General features: G+C 40.1%; 1 protein-coding gene and 1 pseudogene across 4 annotated transcripts in view; both read right to left on the bottom strand.

Annotated features, from left to right (window-relative positions):
• Positions 1-1950: 1950 nt before the first annotated feature.
• The window catches only part of JADE3 (jade family PHD finger 3), a gene marked incomplete at both ends in the record, with an annotated part of 68561 nt that continues 49176 nt past the window's right edge, over positions 1951-21335 (bottom strand). For all 3 annotated transcript variants that reach the window (XM_079727457.1, XM_079727456.1, XM_079727455.1), the window contains 4 exons: positions 1951-2861; positions 5946-6063; positions 7576-8046; positions 20202-20318. In XM_079727457.1, coding sequence (XP_079583583.1) covers positions 1951-2861; positions 5946-6063; positions 7576-8046; positions 20202-20318 — 1617 coding nt within the window. The remainder of the gene's footprint in view (positions 2862-5945; positions 6064-7575; positions 8047-20201; positions 20319-21335) is intronic.
• Positions 17318-17953, bottom strand: LOC307069053 (olfactory receptor 2J3-like; annotated as a pseudogene). The gene has a single exon. The product of its transcript is annotated as an olfactory receptor 2J3-like (transcript).

The raw sequence follows: 21335 nt of genomic DNA, 5'->3' as shown, positions 1-21335 counted from the left end.
ATATTTCCCTGACTGAAATTATTTTAGTCAATACTCTCCCAATGGCATTACATATGGAATTTGGCTGAAGCACTTTTTCAATGTTTGCTTTTCTTCCCACTCACTCAGAATTGAAAGGCATGAAAGGACATAGGCTACTGCCCTGGCCTCTAACAGAAGGAGTTTATAACATAGCTCCACTATAATTTTATTACCATGAAGGTGTCAAATTAATATCCAACCCAGGAGAATGCAAAGAAAAAGCACAGAAACCTAGTGCATAAATAGGAGAACTACTGTTCCTCATTTGGATAGTCCATAGCTTTTTCCATTCAAACAAAGTATAGGACACCTATTACACATGCTATGGCATGTTCACACACATACACAGGCACAAAAGAAACATTTTGAAGGTGTAGCCAAAGGAGAGGCAAAATACAGAAGTTTTCAGAAAAGGAGGAAGAAATAAAGGCAAAGGAACTCATTAACAAAGCTACAGGCTACAGGAACAAAAGCGGGGGAGAGGAAAACTGCTGAGTTTCCCATATTGACGGAGAGAAGAGGGGCCCCTGCCTTTACTGCAGCTGGGCTGTTTCACCAGGAAGCAACTTAAAAAATCTAAAATGGCCTCTTTTGTCTGAAAAGTCTCACTACATGTTCCCAAACTAGAAGAAAGAGAATACTAATTTAAGGCTAAGAAGAAAAGAGAGCAGAGAATTATAGTTGGCTTCACACTTTAAAAACTGTAACATTTTCCTCTTCTTTAAACACGAGGCAGGTATGTTTTATCTCCCACTAATGTAATTATTCTCTTCCTCCCAGAAATTAATAAAGGCTGATAGTTTGGGAACAGAGTATGAGTAACTTCTGAAAAACAGCTCCAGCCCTTTTAAATGGGAAATTGCCTTGGATTCAAAGTTGGTACAAAGCTAAATTATATCCATGTGTTAAACACATGCTTTCAAATTCTGTTTGACAATAAAAATCTGTTTCAAAATTAAAGCAGGTAAGAATACTTAACCTCTCTGCATTTTACTATATCTTAATTATACCTCAATAAAAATTTTATAAACATTAAAGCAGGTATACAAAAACTGTCAGCCAAACTTATTTAAGTCAAACTTATTTGAAAACAATAACACAAAAACCCTGACCTGATACAAACCCTCCAGAAATGTTCTCACTTTGGGAAAGGCTCTGGGATCCTTCACAAATGCCTAAACTGAGAGAATCAGAGCATTTTCCTTGGAAGTAGTACTTTTGTAAACACTATCCACAAGTTAGCCTTTTATGCTTGTCAGCTGGGTGAAATAGTTACAAGTGTGTCCCCAACAAGCAAGTCTAGGAACAGGCACTGGACACTTATAAGCATTAGGTGTATTGACTTGGTAAGTTAAGATACTGTGAAAGGAACTCAACCTTGTTCAGAGCAAAGGAAGAGAGTAGTGAGTTTGACAGTATCTGAGATATTGGTCCCTGGTCTCTCCCTGAAGAGGGTTTCCAGGTATCAGTGGAGTTAGAAACTTCGTATAGACAGGAGCTCTAGAAGTCACATGCTATAGCTTTAAAAGATAAGTAGTTTTAGTGTCTGATAATCATGGTCTCCTGCAAATCAAGGACAATGCAAGGACTCTTAATACATATGTGTATCAATGTGTTAATATAATTGGAAAGCTGCCCCAAAGTATTTACTGAGCAAATACTCTGGTCCCACCTGTTCTCACTAGCCTCTGGCAAAAAAACAAAACAAAATAAACCCCTAAACCTTTGGACAATATGTAATTTCTATGATGTGCTCATGAAAATTGGACTTGAAACTGGTTCAAAAACTGCAAAAGCCAATTTACTGTGGAAAATTTTATCCTTTTCACTACAATTCCTCCTAACATATACTAGAATCCTTTTGGTGTATGGGTTTTCCCCAATATACGAGGCAAAGGCAAAGATGGGAGTTTTTCTTGGAATTTCTAATCACCTATGCATTGAACTGTGGGAAAAGGGATATGTCTTGCTTTTACCATGGCAATCCCGTCTGGAGTCATGGGGAGGATTTTCCCTGTCTGAGCTATCTCTCTTTACCCTAACTTTCTCTTTATTCCCATCACTTTCTGCTTCTGAATCACTCAGCTCCAAATCTGGGCAATACCCATCATTTTCCTGATATGGAGCTCTCCCTGCAGACCGCCTGACAAACTGCCTGCCCCAGAGCTGCTCCTTGGGGTTAGTATTCTTGGTTGGCTTCACATAGCACGGGAGGTCCTCTGTGGTCCTCACCCACCTGTTGGTGGTCTCCTTAAAGGACCTGCTGAAGTGTTCCATGGTAGATTTTCTAAAGCTGCCCTGACTGCCCAAGTGGGAGCTGAGCATGGGCTCCTGGTCACAGAACATCTCACTTGAGCTGTCTTTTTGGGTGACATCCCCAGACCAGCTGCCCTCCAGGCCATTGGATTTGGCAAACTTGGAGCTAGGCTGACTTTTCCCATTCCCAATGGAAGACTGTCCATGCAGGGCAGCCTGAAGGACCAGAGGCTTTCCCAGAGACTGCCCATGATAGAACTCTGGAGATGGAGTTCTCCAAGCAGGACTGGGATCCTTTGCTTCACTCCTAGCATGGCTGAGACTGGCCGGCAAACAGTTATTCTTGCTCTCTAGTGGATACCTTGGGTATGACTTCATTCTCATTTCTAGTGATTCCTGAGCCACCTGCATGCTCCTCATATTGCAAACAGCGGAGCTGCCGTCAGGAGAGAGAGGTCCATGATCAGGCTCTGTGGAGCTGTTTCTGTAGTCTTCCGGGGCTGACTTGGGCATTTTTAACTTTAAGGTAATTCTTGGTGGTGGGTAAAACAATGAATTTTCTAGTGCATTTGTCAAAGGAAGTCCTAAGATCAAAAAGAAAGATTCATTTTAAATGACAGAGTACATTTTCATGAAAATGGACATGACAAGAAAGTGGGGGCAGCAATACTCATAATCAGACAAAGCATACTTTAAAACAAAGGCTATAACAAAGACAAAGGACGGTGTTATATAATGATAAAGGGAGCAATACAAGAGGAGGGTATTACATTCATTAACACATATGTACCCAATACAGGAGCAACTAACTATATAAAGCAAATACTAAAAGATATAAAGAGAGAAATTGACAATAATACAATAATAGTAGGAGACTTTAACCCCACTTATATTAATGGACAGGTCACCCAGGTAGGAAATCAATAGGCAACAGTGGTCTTAAATGACACAATAGACCAGTTGGACTTAATAGATATCTATAGGGTATTACATCCAAAACCAGCAGAATACACATTCTTTTCAAGTGCACATGGGACATTCTCCAGAACAGATCACATGCTAAGCCACAAAACAAGTCTTAACAAATTTAAGAGGAGAGAAATTATATCAAGCATTTTTTCCAACCACAATGGTATGAAACGAGAAATCAATTACAGAAAGAAAAAAGTGAAAATAAACACGTAGAGACTAAACAACATGCTACTAAAAAACCAATGGGTCAATGATGAAATCAAACAGGAGATCAGAAAATACCTTGAGACAAATGAAAATGCAAACACAACTTTCCAAAATCTATGGGATGCAATAAAAGCAGCTCTAAGAGGGAAGTTTAGAGTGATACAGGCCTTCCTCAAGAAACAAGAAAAAATCTCAAGTAAACAACCTAACCTACCACCTGAAGGTATTAGAAAAAGAACAAAGCCCAAAGTCAGCAGAAGGAAGGGAATAAAGATCAGAGAAGAAATAAAATAGATATTTAAAAAACCCAGTAGAAAAGATCAATGAAACCAAGAGCTGTTTTTTTGAAAAGATAAAATTGATAAACCTTTAGCCAGGCTCACCAAGAAGAAAAGAGAAAGGACCCAAACAAACAAAACAGGAAAGGAAAGAGAAGAAATAACAACAGATGCTACAGAGATACAAAAAAATCATAAGAGAATACTATGAATGGTTACATGCCAACAAATCGGACAACCTAGAAGAAATGGACAAATTTCAAGAAACACACAACCTGCCAAGACTGAATTGAGAAGAAACAGACAATTTGAACAGACTGATCACTAGTAGTGAAATTGAATTTATAATTTAAAAAAACTCCCAGCAAACAAAAGTCCTGGACCAGATGGCTTCACAGGGGAATTCTATCAAACATATAAAGAACTGAGACCTATCTTTCTCAAACTAGTCCAAATAATTGAAGAGAATGGAACACTCCCAAATTCATTCTGCGAGGCCACCACTACCCTGATACCAAAACCAAAGACACTACAGAAAAAGAAAATTACATGCCAATACCTTTGATGAATACAGATGCAAAAATCCTCAATAAAATATTAGCAAACTGAATCCAACCACATATAAAAAGGATCATATGCCATGATAAAGTTGGATTTATTCCAGGGACATAAGGATGGCTCAACATTTGCAAATCAATCAGTGTGATACATCATATTAACAAAAGGAAGGATAGAAAGCACATGATCATCTCAATAGATGCAGAAAAAGCATTTGACAAAATTCAACATCTATTCATGATAAAAACTCTCATCAAAGTTGGTACAGAGGGAACATAGCTCAACATAATGAAGACCATTTATGCCAAACCCACAGCCAACATCATACTCAATGGTGAAAAGCTAAAAGCCTTTCCTCTAATTTCAGGAACAAGACAAGGATGCCCAATCTCGCCACTTCTATTTAACATAGTACTGGAAGTCCTAGCCACAGCAATCATACAAGAAAAAGAAATAAAAAGCATCCAAATTAGAATGGAAGAGATAAACTGTCACTATTTGCAGATGACATAATTCTTTATATAGAAAACCCTAAAGTCTTCACCCAAAAACTATTAGAATTAAAAAATCCAGCAAAGCTGCAGGATACAAGATTAATATACAGAAATCTGTTGCATTTCTATACACTAATAATGAACTATTATCTCTCAGAAAGTAAAAAAAAAAATCCCAACGGGCAACATTTGTTCCCTAAGGGTCCATACTGAACACTCATAGCCCCCATCTCTACCAGGGCCTGCCACCTGTTGCTGCCACAAGCAGTTATGGGGCTGGGTCCCACTAATCAGAAGCCACATGGTCTAGGGGCCAATTTCCTTGGCACCATGGAGGCTCTTCCTGCTGTTCGTTGGTTCTTCTTGTCTTGTCCATCGTGGTGCTCTTGTGGCTGAGCTGCCCTGCTGTCTCCTGCTACACCATTCTGCTGTGACCCGTGATACTCACAACTGACCACGAGCCTTTGATACCTACCTGACACCTTATTTCTGGGTGCCTCTCTTGCTCTATAGCTGGCCCTTGGCAGAAGCTGGCTTCTGCACACCCTGCCCAGTGACCCCTGGTTGCCCAGGCTCCGCCACTGACCTCTGTGTTAAATGAGGCACAGGGAGGTTACAAATGTCTCTGAATATGACTGTCATTATTTCAGCCAAGCTCCCATGCTTAGGGCACTGTAATTATGCTCACTTGTTTCTCTCACTAAGTGGGCAGAATTCTCTGAAGGAATTCTGTCTTGCTGACTGCTCTGTCTTCTAGCTCAGCTCTTAGTCCATAGGAGGTGCTCAAAAAATATCAGTGAATAAATGAAGAGACAAGAGCCCAGATCTCCTAACTTCTGGCTAAGGATCTGTTATAACAGACTATTGTTAAGTAACCCTGGAATTAAATGTTTTCTGGAAACTAGGATCCTATCCTACTGACTTCTAAATGAATCCAATGATTTTAGAATAATTTCATGGCTCCAACTAATAGCCTCAAATATCTGTCTGGGACCTAGGTTATCTGTCCTAGGCCTGCCACTCCATCAACCCCACCCTGGGATTTCTTGCCTCATGAGTCAACAGTGAAATGGGCCACGTTATATCAGGGCTGGACTAGAAGAAATGAATTTAAAAGATTTTTAAGTTAAACAATTGATATAAAATTTATACAGGTTACCTGCAGCAATTTCCTGGTTAGCAAGCTGGACTTGCAAACTGAAGATCTGTTCCTGTATTTTGCTTTGTGACAGTTTCAGCTTCTCTCGCCTGGTTATCATGTAGCACAGGTTTCGGACCTGAAAGCCCAACCCCCAGCAAATAAGAGATTTTTGTCATGTTACACAAACCTGACAATTGAAATTGTTTAGCTAAAATTAAGACAACTAAATTCAGGTGGGGTTGGGGGGTGGTGGGTAGGTCAGGAGAGAAGACAGAACCTAAAAGCTGTATAACGAGAGCCACTCCACAGGAAGTCACATAGCATGATCAGTCGTGGGATCATGGTTCCCATATCAATCAGTAGCACAAGCAAAATGCTCCAAAGCCACCTTCTGAAGTCTACTCTCCCTGTGGTATCATGGGGTTGATATTTATCTGCACAGCCAGGCTCGGAAAACTGAATGATGACTTAACATTTTAGCTTTCCCTTTAGATCCCTGAGTAAATGGTGGCAATGCTGGATCCAGTACAGTCTAATGAGTGCTGGATCAGCAGGATAAAGGTCTGCTGGGAAGACTGGAAGTGGCTTTTTTGCTCACACTTTCAGCTCAGCCAAGTCCCCACACACAGCCACAAGGGTGAAATCCTCACCCTCTCATGCTCCTTCATCTGGACAAATTACTCAACCTTTCTGTGCCCCAGTTTATTCATCTGTAAATAGGGATAATAATTGTACCTTCTTCATAGGCATGTTAGGATTATATGAGTTAATATTTATAAAATGCTTAGAACAGTGGTGCCACATAGTAAGTGCTATATATGTGTGAGTTAAATTTTAAAAAGTGAGCCAAATCTATTAGTTCCCCTCCAAATTCTGGTAGCAGAGAAAAAAACAAGCCACCTCTATAATTATACTTGATTATGAGATTCTCCAGGGTAAAGACAGGGCCTAACTTATCTTTGAACCCCTACAGTACCTAATTTAGTAGATACCTGATTTTATATACATATATATACATATATATATATATATATAGCTAAATTGAATTATCTGGCACAGAGGCTCTCAACCAGGGGCAATTTTGACCCCCAGAGGGCATTTGGTAATTCGGGAACATTTTTGGTTCTCACAACTGGGCATGTGGGGGTTTGCTACTAGCATCCAGTGAGTAGAGCCAGGGATGCTGCTAAACATCTTACAGTGTTCCCCACAACAAAGGACAGTCCCCTACAACAAAGAACTATCCAGCCCCAAATGTCAATAGTGCCGAGTTTAAGAAACTCTGATCTGGTGCTCTCCTAAATAAAATTCATTCTTTCTTCAGCCTGTAGTCTCATAAATGTGTCAGTAAAATATAGCTGAGCCAATTTAGGTTCAACAGTGAATAAAAAGTAAACCAAATGAAAATTTATTTCAAATTTAAGGTTCATAGAGCATCTAAGTGAGGACGCTTCCATTCTCTGATGTGTCTACCAGAATTTCAACTAAGCCCAATGTTTGGGACCACGATGAAATCAGAAGATAAGCAAGGACACAGAAGCTTACACTATAAATGTAAATGAGCTGTGTTCTTTTAAAAACTGGAAGTGGGGTCTCCATTTCTATGCAGACCAAGACCTACACACCTAGTCACAGTTGGTCACCTTACCCTCTCTAGGTCTTGCCGTAGGTGCATAAACATTCTCATGCGAGTGTGAATACTCTCCTCTTTTGGCTGCACCAGGCCATTTTCTTCATCCTCTTTCGGAGGAAATAATGGCTTATTGAAGTTGCTTTTCCGCTTTAGTTTCCAATAGTTATAGATAAAGTCCACAGCTAGCGTGGGCAGCCCCAGCTCTGCGGCCACATCTTCCACACGGACCAGGGAATAGAACTCCTCCTCCAGCTCCCGAAGCTTCTGTGCCCGCACGCCGGTCTTCTCGCTTTTGGTCTGGCCCTGCTCTGAAGCCCTGTATAGGGGGTACTCGGCCTCCCCGAGCTTCTGCCTGTTTTGGCTGTGCTTGAGGCAGTATGACTTGAACTTTACTTCATCCCCCTCATCTAGGATGGTCTTCATTTCTAGGCTGTGCTCAAAGGCGCAGGTGACGTGGAAGGCAGTGATGCAGCTTTTCACTGAGCACTGTGGGAAGAAAAGATGTGTTAAGGCAGCAGGGCTGTGGGGGGAGAGGGGAAGCCCTATACGCCTGGGCCTAAACTGAGAGCTCATAGGAAGCAAAGGAAAGACAGGGAGAAAGTTGGTCTTAAACTGACCATGATGGACACTTTACAAGTAACCCAGGAAATCTGCTCTTATAGAAAACAGTAAAAACAGAGGCAACAAAATGTTTTTTCAAACTCTCCTTTAAATTTTAGCTCAAGCATTAAGTTTTTCCGAGAATTCTTCTTTGGCCCCTGTAAAGAGTCATGCTGTACTTTTTCTGTGACCCCAATATCACTTTATTATATGCTTCTACAATGGTCCTTTTCACACTGTACCTATAGAATAAATGTAAAATCCCTGGCCATGGCTCTTAACGACAGAAGCTGTGTCATTCATCTTTGCATTGCCATCAACTATTGAACAAGGAAGTACTCAAGAAATGCTTCTGAACAATTGAAAGAAAAACAAAATCAATATTATTGCCAGAGCAGCTATTGGTTCTAAAAAAGGCCACAGGAACTCCAATATCTAAGTAACCTAACTTCTTGAAATTGGTCTTATAGAGCTGTGCTGTCCAACATGGTAGCCAGAGTAGCCAACTGACCACAAGCAGCTATTAAAATTAAAATTACATACAATTAAAATTCAATTCCTCAGTCACGCTAGCCACATTTCAACCATACTGGACAGCACATATTTCCATCACATCAAGTTCTGTTGGACAGTATGGTTACAGACAATCTGGAATTAAGTTTATAATATTCTGCCATTCATAGATGCAACACATTTGTTAAGTATCACAATGGGGCATGCACTGAGGACTCACAGGGAAGCAGAGGGAACCTGGCCCATGATTGCTGGACTCTTGTGCTTCAGTTAGTCTCAATTACCATTTGTTATGGCTATGTTACAGTTTTCCTTCCAAAGATTTAAAATGCATGTGTGTGTTTATATTTTTATGCAAAGGAAGAAGGGAAAGCAATGGAGGATTTGTTTCAAAAGATATAGTGGGAATTCCCATGGTTAAAGCCAAGTCTCAAATCTTTTGGAAGCTTGCATCTGGAGGGCAGACTGCTCAATTACCTATATGTTGGGTTTTTGATAACTAAACATAGAAGATGACCTTGTATATGAATAAAGACTAAAAAAATGCAAAACCTGATAGGTCTCCTTATAGATTGAGAAATTCAACACTTAAGAGAATGCTGGCAACCATCAAGGCTTTAATGGGGGCAGATTCCATTTAATCTAATTTCACAGGATAAAGAATTCCAGGGATGGAAAACAATTCAAAGATCATCTTATCCAACCTCACATGTATTACTGCTTGTACTTCCTGTAAAGTACCTGATATTCTACCTACACTGCTCCCTGCCCTCAACTCCTTCCACTTTCAGTTAAGTGGTACTCTAGCCACTTACTGTATTCCTAAAACAGCCCACCCCAACTTAGATCAACTGGAAGAGTCTGTTATATTACATCGAAGTTTGTATTCTTAAAAATTCTATGTATTTGAAAAGCCTCATGAAAATGAGGATGATGAGAGCCCCAAGCTCTACTTTTATCTGGGTACCTTTGGTTATCCCTTGAATAAGAAACTAGCTGGTCATTTAAAGCACAAGTAGCAAAAGGCACTCTTTAGCAAAAGATTAAAAGTGTTGGGCATAGTGCTCTTCTGCTGTATAATAACTGACAAAAATATGGGAAGAGAAAGCAAAAGGATTGTTTTCTATTCAAGGAGATGAGTGTGTGACATAAAACTACTACTAATGGGAAGCTAAAAACAGATCATCTCTCTCAGGTCAAATTTATAGAATGTAGAGACATAAATATAAATTACTCAAAATAAAAAGACAATACACGGATAAGAATTGGGTACTTAGATGAAAAATGGAATGTCCTTAGGAAACTGCCATAAAATCCATCTAGTTTCAAAAAAAGGTCATTCTATAATATTTATAGCTAGAAGTCCATATACCTTGGTGGTAAAGGAGAAATGCTAACCAAATAACTTTTAATTTTTTTTCCAAAAACATATATTTGGCACACTCTATTAAACAAAATGCTTTTGTATATATCTCATTTCTACTGTAATCACTTACGGTGATGGGGGAGGTTTTATTATGCCCATTTTAAAAAAACAGCTTTATTGAGATATAATTTACATACCACAAAACTCACCAATTTTAAGTATACATTTCAATGTTTTTAGTGTATTAACAGAGTTGTGCAACTATCACTACTACATAACTCCAGTACATTTTTATCACCCCCCAAAAGAAATCTCATGCCTATTTGCCACTCCCTATTCCCAATCCCAGCCCCAAGCAACCATTAATCTACTTTGTGTCTCTATAGAAATGCCTATTCTGGACATTTCATATAAGTGGAATCATATGTGACAGTTTATATCTGGCTTCATTCACTTAGCACATTTTCAAGGTTCATCCACATTGTAGCATGTATCAGAATTTCATTCTTTTTAAAATATGGCCAAATAATATTCCATTATATTGGATATACCATATTTGTTTATCCATTCTTCAGCTGATGGACATTTGGACTATTTTTACTTTTTAGCTATTATGAAATAATGCTGCTATGAATATCTGTGTACAAGTTTTTGTGCAGACATGTTTTCATTCCTCTTTGGTAACGTGCAATAAAGGATTAACCTTGCCAAAGAAAGGCTTGGCCCTCTGCCTCTAGCTCCTAAGAGGTAACCTCTAAACCCTTGGAATGTCCTGCCTGATAAGAGTGTCTTTATTTACCTGGGGGCCTTGGGCCATGTCAGATAGTCTATGCTAACAATGTGATTTATGGTGGAAGCTCTGAGCCACGTGGTATCAGCCTGACCTCTGGAGGGACTGGAGTCTAAGGCCAGCCATGCAGGTGGTCAGCCACGTCTATGTGACCAACTCCTAATAAAATCTCTACACCAAGACTTGGGTGGCTTTGCTGGTTGGCAGTACTCTGTGTATATTATCATACACCAGTGCTGAAAGAAATAAGCACTGTCCACAAGATTCCACTTAGACAGGAATCTGGAAGCTCCATGCCTGGTTTCTCCTGGACCCTGCCCTATGTGCCTCTTCCCTTTGCTGATTTTAATCTGTATTCTTTCACTGTAATAAACTATGATCATGAGCATAATGGTTTTTTGAGTTCTGTGAGTCCTTCTAGTGAATTATTGAGCCTGAGAGTGGTCTTGGGGACCTCTAACTTGTAGGTATATACTTAGAAGTGGAATTACTAAGACATACAGTAACTCTATGGGTAACTTTTGGAAGAACTGCCAAACTGTCTTCCACAGTGGCTGTGCATTTTACATTCCCACCAGCAATGCATAAGAGTTCTAATTTCTACACCTTCTTGCCAATAATTGTTATTGCCTGCCTTTTTGATTATTACCACCCTAGTGGGTATGAAGTAGTATCTCACTATGGTTTATTTACTTTTATAGGGGGAAAAAGAAATAATTTTCTACCTATTCTTCAGAAATTATAGAAGAGAAATGAGTTTTTGAAATACTTTCATTAGAGGGAAAATGCTACCCTTATATGTTCACATTTGTAAGGGGAGTTGGAGTTTCTGTGGGATGAGAACTGGATCAGATAGGATGGTTGGAATAAAAATCTTTGAAAAAGAACACCAGAGACTGATTTAGGAATTAAATTGTTTCTTGCCTCTTTAAGGAAATATTTTGTCACCCCCACCCACCGCCGAAAACAAAATAGTGTGTCCTCCTCAAAAGCAGATGACACCAGCGTTGAACACCAAGGGCTGGGTGCATACGTCCTCAGCAGTTCTTATCCTGCTGCAGGACAGTGTTCATTTGGTTGCCCTTAATCCCCAATAATCTGTGAACAGACAAATAGGTGATATCAGAGCAATTTTCTCAAAACTTGGTCACTGAAACCATGTCATAAATGATTCAAAGTCAGTCCACAAAACCTATTTAGCCATTAGGTACTTAAACTCTAGCACCAACGGTGGCCACCAGCCCTTCTGATCTCTCATCCCTAAGGGTCTGCAAGGTCGGAAGGGAGTTGTCACTTGAGTGTTATTTAACTTTTCTCATGTTTATATCTGGTCTCCCTCAATAGACTATAAACACCTGAAGGCAAGGACCAGAAATATCTTAGAATAGGAACAATTTGTACTCACAAATAAAATTTGGAATATATGAGAAAAATATTAAGGTGCTCTCCCTCTTAATTTTTTTGATGCCCTTTAATCTTAACACTTAATTTCCATCTCTACTAGTACGACCTTTAATAGTCACTGAGTAGACGTACTTGCATTTCCCCACTTGTCAAAGATTTTCATTTGTTTTAAAAAAGTTCACTTCCCTCATAGTCAAGCTCATATTAGCCTAACAGTAAACTCATGGTGGCCCACCAATTTATTCTGACTTCACTAAACATGCATGTAACTCCAGACATGACCACATTCCTCTACTGTCGAAAGGGGCAACTACTCCAGCACCAAATGTTTTAATGATGCTATTCAGTTTGGCTGGATGAATGCTAGGGCTTTCCATCAACAAAGTCAGACTGACTCCAGGAAATAATATGAACAATAACAACAAGTACAAATACTAGTACCACTAATATTTACTGAGTATTTAGTATCTGTTAGGCACTGTGTTAAGCTCTTCACCACATTATTAAGTAGGTACTATTTTATCATCTCCATTTATAGATGTGGAAACTGAGGGACAGATTTGGCAGGTAACTTCCTCAAGATTACATAACAAACAAGAGATGGAACCAGGATTTGGACCCCAGGAATCTGGCTCCAAAGGCTGTATTTTTAACCACTGTTCTTCCTTTTTTTCTCAGGGAAGGCCTAAACATCTGGATCTAGGTCGAATGGGGCTTGAACATAAGATATATAAGGACCCTACGGGAATTCTGGAAAGGTGGCAGAGGGACTGTGTCCAGGGTTTAAGCAAAATTCAGAGCTGTATGGGGCATCTGTTTTGAACCCAGTCTTTAGGACCTGCTCCACGATTATCAGAAACCTTCATCCTCAGGAGAAAGTTTCTAGCTCCCAGATATGCAGGCTGTAGATATTGGCTAGTCTAGACCCCAAAAACCACCAGTGTTAGATTCTATCCTTGCCGAATGAATGTTCCCAAATCAAAGGAAGAGGAGAGATGTGGGTATTCCCCACTGCTGGGAGATTAGGAAGAATGAACACAATTCACAGTTAAGAAATTTCCATAAAGAATTTATAAAGCAAAATACCTGAGATGTGTTACTAATCACAAATACCCTTAAATAAACCTCTGAAAAACAAAGATGCTAATAAAACTTGACCCCCACCTATGTTCTGCTTATACTAATGGAGTAGGCTTTGTTTTCCATGGTTGACACCTAGTTTTCCTGTGGAAAAAGAGACCCAAACCCTTTTTTCCTTTTAAACCACTGCTAAGTTAAATTCAAACCAATTAGTAATTTAGAATCTTGTTCCCTATATGGGGATCAAAAACAGTAAACAAATACAGTGTATTAGTATAGGCAGAACATAGGTGGAGAAAAATATAGCCACACTTCACAAGGTCACCTGAGGTTCACTCCCCCTCACGTGGGGGAAGATCTTTAATGCAGCCTGGCACTCACAGTGCACTTCCCCAAACCAAAAGACTATTTCACACCTCTTCTCTCCCCAAACCTTGAGACTTCACCCACATCCTCACTCTCAGCTGATGATCCTGTTTCCTATCTCACTGAGGAAATGACAACAATCAAAAAGAGCACTCTGGGGACTTCCTGATGGTCTAGTGGGTAAGACTCCACGCTCTCAATGCAGGGGGCCCGGGTTTGATCCCTGGTTGGAGAACTAGATCTCGCATGCATGCCACAACTAAGAGTTCCCATGCTGCAACTAAGAAGTCCGCATGCCGCAACTAAGAGTTCACATGCCACAATTAAGAAGTCCGCATGTCACAACTAAGAAGTCCGCGTGCCGCAATGAAGATCCCACGTGCTGCAACTAAGACGTGGAACAGCCTAAATAAATAAATAAATAGGGCTTCCCTGGTGGCACAGTGGTTAAGAATCCACCTGCCAATGCAGGGTACGTGGGTTCGAGCCCTGGTCCAGGAAGATCTCACATGCCATGGAGCAACTAAGCCTGTGCACCACAACTACTGAGCCTGCGCTCTAGAGCCCGGTGAGCCACAACTACTGAGCCCACGTGCCTAGAGCTTGTGCTCCGCAACAAGAGAAGCCACCGCAATGAGAAGCCCATGCACCGCAACAAAGAGTAGCCCTTGATCGCCACAACTAGAGAAAAGCCCACGTGCAGCAACAAAGACCCAACGCAGCCAAAAATAAAAAAATAAAATAAAATAAATAAATTTTTAAAAATAAAAAAATAAAACAAAACAGTAAGAGCGAGGATTCTGGGAAGATGGCAGAGTAGGAGGCACCAGGAATCTGTTAAAAAAAAAAAAAAAAGAGCACTCTGCAGATTCCCAGCAGCACACCTATCTAATACTGCACCTACACACTCTGCCTTCAAGCCTGTTACCCGGGAAGAACAATCTGTGCTCTTACCTGAAGCCGCCCCCCTCTCACCCTCTTTACCCCACCCTCTCTCACCTACTGAAAAACCTCGCTCCAGCAGTTTTTCCTCTCCATGGGTCACTCTCTTTGCATGCATACTGTTATGTTCTATATGTTAACAAGTATACATACAGTAGTCTCTCAGTATCCTCGGGGGATTGGCTCCAGACTTCCTGTGGATACCAAAATCCACAGATGCTCAAATCCCTTATATAAAATGGCATAGTATTTGCATGTAACCTATGTGCATCCTCCCGTACTTTAAATCATCTCTAGATTATTTATAAAACCCAATACAATGCAAATGCTATGTAATAGTTGCCTGGGCAAGGCAAATTCAAGTTTTGCTTTTTGGAACTTTCTGGAATTTTTTTCCAAATATTTTCAATCTGCAATTGGTTGAATCTTCAGATGCAGAACCTGCGGATACAGATGGCTGACTGTACATACTTGTTATTTCTTCCACCTTAAAGAGAGGACTTCTTTCCCTCACTTTTCCGGACTGTTCCTACTCCATTTCTTTGCCTTGACCCTTGGCAATGTAGCTTTTGCTATCATCACTCCACCTCAACTGCTCATCCAGGTTACCAATAATCACATTGCTAAATTCAGGGGTCAATTTGTAGTCCTCATCTTACTCCAGCAGTATTTTTACATCACTGATCTTTCCCCTCTCCTTGAAACACTTTCTTGCCTTGATTTCTAGGCTACTATGCTCTCTTGGTTTTCCTCCTGTCTCCCTGGTGACTTCTCAGTCTCCTCTGCTATCTCTCCCTACTGTCCTGACTACTTAACACTGGAATGCTGCAAGGCCCTGTGCTTGGTACTGTTCTTCTCTCTATCTACACTCTCTCCCTCAGTGATCTTACCCAGTCCAGGCTAAAGATACCTACATGACAATGACTCCCAAATTTATGTCCTCAGTCCAAAACTTCCTCCCAAACTCCAAACTCGCATAGACAACTGTCGGTTTAATATTTCCACTAGGATATCTGGTAGACATCTCAAACTTAAATGTCTAAATCTGAACTCATGATGATCTTTCCGCCCACATCTCTTCTACTTGTAGATTTTTCCATTCAGTTTATGGCAACTTTACCCTTCTCCCTGTTCAGGCCAAAACCTGGAAGCATCCCCAACTCCTATCTTTCTCTCACACCTCATACCCGCTCCACAGTTAATCCTCTTGGCTCTACTTTCAATATTCATCCAGAACCCAACCACTATTCACCACCTCCAGGGCTACCACTCCAGACAAAGCCACCACTGCCATCTCTCAAGGATTACCGTAATAGCCTCCTAATTGCTTTTCTCGTTCCTAACCTTCCCTCCTCATAGTCTGCTCCAAATAAGCAGCCAGAGTGCCTATTTTTGTTTTTAACCTTCTACTATGGAAAAATCTACATAATAGCATAGAGAATACTATATTAAACCCTATATACCCATTATACAGACTCAATAATTATTAATGTATGACCCATCTTGATTCATCTTTAACCCCCATAGTACCCTGCCCTCCAGATTATTTTGAAGCAAATCTTAGACATCATTCCATAGAGTGATCCCTTAAAAATATAAATCAAATCATTTTACTTATCTGCTCAAAACCTGCTAACGGCTCCCCCTTTAAACTCTGAGTAAAAACAAAAGATCTTTTTTGTTTTTTAAACCTTTTGGCCACGCCACGTGGCATCTGGGATCTTAGTTCTCTGACTGGGGATCGAACCAGTGCCCTCTGCATTGGAAGCGTGGAGTCTTAACCACTGGACTGCCAGGGAAGTCCCAAAACAAAAGATCTTATAAGGGCCCTGGAAACCCTTCATCATGGGCTTGCAAACTATGGCCCACAGACCAAATGCAGCCAGATACCTGTTTTTATGTAGCCCATGAGCTAAGAATGGGAGCTAAAAATGGTTTTTACGTTTTTTAAATGGTGGAAAACAATCAAAAGTAAAAGAATATTTTATGACATATAAAATAAATTTAGAGTCCATAAATAAGCAAATGAACATGGCTATATTCCATTAAAGCTTTAAGTATCGTCTATGGCCGCCTCTGTGCTACAAAGGCAGAATTGAGTAGTTGTGACAGAGACCATATGGCCTGCAAAGCCTAAAATATTTACTATCTGGCCCTGTATAGAAAAAAATTGCCAACCCCTGACCTAACCAATCAGGTCCCTGTGTAATCTCTCTGATCTTCTCTTCCCACACACTCCATTCCATTCTCATTGGCCTCTTTCCTATCTCTCAGACAAGCCAAACACACTCCTATCTCTGGGCCTTTGCATAGGCTGATCCCTCTGCCTGGAACATTTTTACCCCAAATATCTGCATTGTCTTCTCTCACCTTCGAGTCTTTGCTCAAATGCCACAGCTACAGTGAGTCCTACTCTTACCACTCTATTTAAACTTGCAATGTATGCCTCCTGCCCCACAATCCCCATCTTCTTACCATACTCCACAGTTTTACTTTCCATAGCACTTACCATCTTCTAACATGATATTTAGTATCTATTGCTTATCACTGATTTCTCCCAAACCAAAATGTAAGTTCCATGGTGCAAAGTTCTTTGTTGGTCCACTGATAAATCCAAAGTGCCTAGAACAGTGCCTGGCACACAATTAGGCACTCAAATATTTGTTGAATAAGTGAAATTCCTTATAATCAAAATTTTAAGAGACTTTTATGACCACCACAGCAGCATACATCTCCACTTCACTGATCCATGTATCAACACATGATAATTGAAGCATGGCAGCTACCTCACAGAAAAAATTCTCCACCTGATATGGACCACAGTGAGGTAACAAGAAAGTCAACACTATTTGCACCGAAGAGTTGCTGAAACCTGTTACCCAAGCCACTGCTGCCAGTTGTTGGCATAGCCAAGAGTGCATGATAACTGTGTAATGGAGAGGCTGGCAGATAGCTACATAATGATCAAAGGCCATTACTGAAAGAAGTACACATTCAGTGGATCCTAAACTAAGGAATATGAAAAGTTAAGCTATGCATCCTAGGTAGCTGATATTTCTCCAGTGGCTTTGGATGTTGACTAGCATTTGGGGGACAGGGGAAGTAGTATATCAAAGGTCCAAAAAAGAGAGATTAGATAGAAAGAAACACATGGGGGTGTGGAGTCTGGCATCAAGGCGTGACAAGATAATGATGGCTAAATTCCCAAGGAGGGTCATTATGTAGAAAACGGAGATGGCCAGAAAAAGAACCATTTCTAGTTTGGGCCATTCAGAGAAGCCCACCAGAACAAAGCCATCAGAGTGATGAAAAGTGTTACTGAATTTTCTCATTGCTTAACACTACTTGCTGGAAACACCACAGTCAGAATTTTGAAGGCTGATTATCCTTTCCTTAGAACTTAATGCTGGTTCATGAACCTACATGCAACAGAGGAACTGGATAGGGAATGTTGAAACAAGTAAAATCATTAATGTATTTCCTTTTATTACCTCAGCAAGAAAATTAAGAATTAGCAATTATATACCTGTATTTTAACAACCATATTTTAAGCCACGGCTTTCATTTAGTAAACTCATAGTTTACTAAGTAGAGGTATTACGAAAGTAAAGGTAGTATAGATGCATTACAAAATATTTGTTATAAAAAGGTGTTGGATCTGTTAAGATTGAGAGAAACTAAGACTTCACTGGAGCTTCATTAAATCTCTAATTTACTCAGTAAAAAAAATTTTTTTAAGAGTCTTAATTTGGAAAGACCTTTACAAAATGCAGAATCTAAACTCTAAGTAATAAAAACAAAACCACTGCCCTGAAATAAAAAAAAACCCACTCCAGAATGTTTCTTCCATCCATCTGTTCATCCACTATCCATCTATCAATCTAATATTTATTGTCCATTGGCCATGTCGGGGGTTTGGAGGATCTAAGGATGAGACAGTTTGAGCTTGCAGCCTACTACGGAAGCTAAGACTCATAGATAAATAACTACAATAGAGGGCAGAATGTGGCGATATGGGGCATTTTTTCTCTCACCACAGTCATGCTGCCAATTACTAACTGTTGTAAAAAAAAATCATCCTTTAAAACAGCAAAAATGGGGGAAAATGCAGGTACCACAATAAGGAAAATAAGTAATTAACAGACATAAATTCAATGTGCTATTATAAAATGACTAAATGATAATTATGAAAAGATGGGAAATATTTTATTTTTTAGTGGGGAGAATGCATATTACAAACTAATCTATGATACAATTAAATATGGATATATTTATTCAATAAACACTAATTGAGCACTGACAAGGGGCAGGCACTCTCTTTTGTGCTAGGGGAAGAATGATACATAACCTTGGCCCTCAAGGGGCTCACATGTGGGGTGCAATCAGGAGAGAACTTAGAAAAGCATAAACAGGCAATGTGTTAAGGCAGTAGACCCCATGGGAATAGTTTTCCTTAAACACATTTCCCCTTATAATTGCTAAAGTGCTATAGTTAAAATAAATACAATCAGCAGGAAAAAAATTTTTTAAAAAGCAAGACAAAGTATCCGATTCTGTCAAATGTAAAAATGAGTTTAAAAACTAAAAGTGTTTTTGGGGTCCAGATTGTGTTCTTTAAATACCATTTCCCAGTAAAAGAACCAGGGTTACTTGGAGGAGTGGCTGATCCCAGGTCTAGAGCAAGAAATCTACAAGATGAGCCAGATAGCAAGGAACCTCACGAAACACCTAGAGCCACTGTCCCTAAGCTATGACATCATATGGCCCCCTTTCTGTGAAGGTGAACATGCAAACCTAACTCCAACCAGACTGTATCCTATGCAAGAGGTCTGGGAAGTGGAAGGCCAGCCCTTCCTCCCCTCTCACCAGGAAATCCACCTTATTACATTTGGAATAAAAGGTGAGATGACATTCTGGAAAACTAGATTATGAAGGGTCAACCTTCCTGCCTCTTCTGGGGGTGACTGGCCTCCCCCAGCCCCATCCTCCCCACCTCCAATGTTGCTTTTGGGTGCACCAGCTATGACTTCTACTTCAAGCAGCTGAATTTCTATGCCTCAGATGTCTCAGAAAACTCTACTTGCACTACCATAATGCAACAAATATGCCTATGAGAATGACTTTCAAACCTATCAACCAGAATTTATCCATTCAGATGCATCTTTCCCTATCCAATGAGTTTCACTTAGTCCAGCAACAGGGTCATCTGTCAAATCATCCTGGAACCCAAGTCATCCATCTACAATGGGTGAGCCACACAAGAACATGGGCCTGGTTGTTTAGAAGTTATGGCTTGTTTCCACCCAGGATCATCTAGCTTCAGAACTCACCTAATTCATCAGATCTGAGAGTGAAGGATGGAAATTAACCACCACTATGGCTACTGAAAAGAATAAGCTGAAGGGTCCAGAGGCAACATCCAAAAAAGGGGTTCCAGAAATGGTCTGTACAGTAGCAGAGCTCTATGAGTGAGTGGGAAGCCTGCTGAGTAACCTTTCAATTAGCAGGATGCTCTCACTGGGAGGGTGAGTCTGGCCAATCTGGTGTTAGCCCACTCCACCACTTCTCATTTGGACTTACCTGAATACAAGCCCCTGTCTTCAACTTGCACAGGCTGCAGACTAAGGCCCACCGACTGGGCGGAATATGGGAGACCTTTGTGATTGGTTCCATCCTCTCAGGACAAGCAATGCTGACCTACAAATAAAACACCACCATAAGGCAGAAGGCACGAAGGCATTCCAGAAGTACCTTTCACAAACCATAAATGATGTTACAAGAAGCTCAGAACATCAAAACAATGAGGTGAGCCATGTCTCCTAAGGTTACTATGGAACTTCGAATAAATAAAACCCGTCTCTAGCCACTGCTCAGGCCTTCGATCATTTCCAGTAATATAACTGATTCATATATAGGATGAGAGGGCAGGAGTAGAGACTAGGCATGGTTACCTTAATGAATCAAAGATATCTACACTTTACTTAGGAACCAAAGAAAGCTACTAAGGAAAGGAATTAAGATTTTCAAAATCTAGCACCTCTCACATGTTTGAGATGTTGCCACATGCCTTGTGTTCTTTTCATTTAATAATGAATGATGAAAAACAGCGGCAGTGACATAGTATCGTTGGAAAGTAGCAGCAATCTGTGTAATGAAGAGATTGCAGCACGTAAGTAGAAAAGATGAGGATAACATTTTAAAACCAGTCTTTAAAATCACATTAACTATCACCAGCTTACTCTATTCTCTCAGCCAAAGTAGCTTTAAAGTGAGATTAGTCTTTGAGAGAGTGCTGAAAGAGATGCTTTTTAAAAACACGGAACTTTTTTGCGTGTGAAAATAAGGGGTCAAGCAACTTCTGGTAAAAAGTGTTTTCTTTAAAAATACATACATGAGTTTCTAAGAGAGAAACGACTTTGAAAAGTGAAGGACTGTTGAGTAAGGACAGTTAAACTAGTACAAGTTCCACCCACATCGAGAAACCAACAGTAGAAAGATCAGAGACATCTAGCACAGCCCCAAAAGTACTAGAAATCAGGTATTAGAAACCATAAGAGAATGTCAATAGGTGAGAAAGCTTCTTTTAATTTTAAAGAACTCTTCCTGAGTCATGTTCCAGACTTTTAATATTTTGAAAGAGCCTGCTTTATTAGCTGGGGAATTTGCTGCTAGAAATTAGTGATTCTCAGGCCAGAAACCTCAGAGTTCATTTCA

This window comes from Hyperoodon ampullatus, assembly GCF_949752795.1.
Source record: "Hyperoodon ampullatus genome assembly, chromosome: X".
NCBI lineage: Eukaryota > Metazoa > Chordata > Mammalia > Artiodactyla > Ziphiidae > Hyperoodon > Hyperoodon ampullatus.
Note: the sequence above shows the minus strand (reverse complement) of the source record. Positions and strands in the feature narration are given on the sequence as shown.